General features: G+C 65.9%; 1 protein-coding gene across 1 annotated transcript; it reads right to left on the bottom strand.

The window, feature by feature from the left end:
* Positions 1-290: 290 nt before the first annotated feature.
* On the bottom strand, positions 291-1,549 carry OLIG3 (oligodendrocyte transcription factor 3). Its single transcript, XM_032443875.1, has one exon. The coding sequence runs from the start codon at positions 1,293-1,295 to the stop codon at positions 477-479; it is 819 nt and encodes a 272-aa protein (XP_032299766.1). The 5' UTR covers positions 1,296-1,549; the 3' UTR covers positions 291-476.
* Positions 1,550-2,250: the final 701 nt, after the last annotated feature.

Raw genomic sequence — 2,250 nt, 5'->3', positions numbered from 1 at the left:
AAAACGGGCCCGGAGGGGCCGCGCTGTGCTTGGCACCGTTCCCCTCCTTATTTTGTTGGTTTGTTGTTGGTTTTTAAGAGGACGCGGAGGGAGGAAGAGAGGAACCACGAACAGAACCGCGCCGAGACCAACGCCGAAAGGAACTCTCTCGCAGTGCCCGCGGCGGTCCCGTGCGAGGAGATAAGCGCAGCGCCCGCGGAGCTGCGCCCGGAGCCGATCCCATCGTCTGTGAGCAGCTGCGAGCACTGCACTGACAACCATGTCTTTTTTTTTTTCCCCTTTAATTTTTTTTTTTTTTTTTTTTTTTGCATTCAGTTGAAGGAATTATTTACATTTTCTCCCCACCGCTATTATTACTCTTTTTACCGCGGGGATCGCTACTCTCCAGGCTCAGAGCGGGCGGCAGCGTCCCCTCGGCCGGGTCCTTTCCCCCCCGGCCCCGCTGTCCCGGGGGTGGGGGGCAGGGCCGGGGCTGCTCACTTTAGCAGGTCCTTGGTGTCCGCCGAGAGCCGGCCCATGCCGGAGGCGGAGAGGGCAGAGAGGTGCGGCGGGGGGGGCACCTGGCAGATGGTGCAGGGGCACGGCAAGCCGGCCCAGTGCTGGAAGCCGCCGCCGAGCTGCAGCGCGGGGGGAGTGGAGGGGGTCTTCAGCAGGGAGTGGGGCGGCCGGATGGTGCCCAGGGCCGGCAGCGAGGCCGGCAGAGACGGAGACGCGTTGGCGGAGGAGAGGGCCCCGCCGAGGATGGGGTGCACCTGGTGCACGGCGCCGGCGGCGTGGGGCGGGTGCGCGGCGGCGGAGTGGCCCACGGTGCCGCAGTGGAAGGCCGAGTGATGGCCGCCGTAGATCTCCCCGACCAGGCGCTTCATCTCCTCCAGGGAGCTGGTGAGCATCAGGATGTAGTTTCTGGCCAGCAGCAGGGTGGCGATTTTGGAGAGTTTCCGCACCGAGGGGCCGTGCGCGTAGGGCATCACCTCCCGCAGCCCGTCCATGGCGATGTTGAGGTCGTGCATCCGCTTGCGCTCTCGCCCGTTGATCTTGAGACGCAGCTGCTGCAGGTCCTGCTCCGAGAGCTGCTTCTTGATCTTGTACTTGCCGCCCTCCCCCTGGGCCTTGGTGCCGCCCCGGGCCAGGCCCTCCCCGGCCATCTTCTGCACCAGGTCGCCCTGCGTGGAAGAGACGGGGTTGAGGCGGCTCTCCGGGTGGTGGTGGTGGTGGTGGCGGTGCTCCCGCAGGTACATCTCGTCCATGTCCGGCGAGGAGGCTCTGCTGGAGACGGAGCTGGAGTCAGAATTCATTGTACTCGAGCGCCGGAGCGAGACACCTTGCCCTGATCGGGAGGCGGCGGAACGGGGCGGCTCCTCCGGGAGACACCGAGGGATGGACGGGTCGGACGGGGTCGGACGGCGCCGGGCGGGCGGCAGCTCGGGCCGGCAGCGGGGGAAAGAGCCCTCGGCCCCGCGGCAGCGCTGCCCGGCGCCCCGCTCGCAGGGACGGCGGTGGGTGTGTGCCGGGACTGACCTCCGCCTGCCTACGAGGGGCTTTTATAGGGCTGCGGCGGAGAGCGGAGACAAAAGGAGCCCTCCTATGTATAGTGGTGTAGTTGGGATGACGTGCCGTTATTCAGGGCGGTGCGCTTTGACTGTCCCATTTAGCGAGGATCCCTATTCATATTCATGGCGGTGCCACCCGGGACACCTCAGCCACGGACCGTCAGGAGCCGAGGAGGCACAAAACCTCTCTGATTGACACCGCGCACCCGGCGCTCCGCGTGCTCGCCACCTCCTCCCCCTGCCCCTCATTTCCAATATAACAAGGCACCCCATTCTCTGCGAGGAGCCGGGGCCGCGGGGACTGCCCGCTCGTCGGGGCCGCCCGGCCCTCCCCTCCCGGCTCGGCCCCCCGTTCAGCGTCGGTCGTGCGGCACTGGCTACAGTGTCCGTCCGGAGAAGCGACCGCGGTGTTTCCGACCCGCTGCTCCCCGCCCCGACGAGCCGAGAGCGCGGGGTCGACACGACTCGCTGGGAGCCGTCGGGTCGCTTCCACCCGCGAGCGTGGGCATGGGAAAGAGTTCCCGGCGGGACAGCGGTACGGTAAAGGGGTGTGGGGAGATGAGAGAAGGGGGAGTGGGAAACTGTCATCTGCCGAGTCGGATCGTGCCTCGTCTGCTGAGGGAAATTAAAACCTTCTGATTATCGATACTGACAGAGAATCCCACAGGGGAAGGGAAGAGAAAAGAAGAAAGGGGAGAGG

This window comes from Coturnix japonica, chromosome 3 (genome assembly GCF_001577835.2).
Source record: "Coturnix japonica isolate 7356 chromosome 3, Coturnix japonica 2.1, whole genome shotgun sequence".
NCBI lineage: Eukaryota > Metazoa > Chordata > Aves > Galliformes > Phasianidae > Coturnix > Coturnix japonica.
This window is presented reverse-complemented; position numbering and strand designations above follow the sequence as displayed.

Coding starts and splice junctions, on each gene's coding strand:
- OLIG3 (XM_032443875.1), bottom strand. CDS start 1,295: ATGAATTCTGACTCCAGCTCCGTCTCCAGCAGAGCCTCCTCGCCGGAC.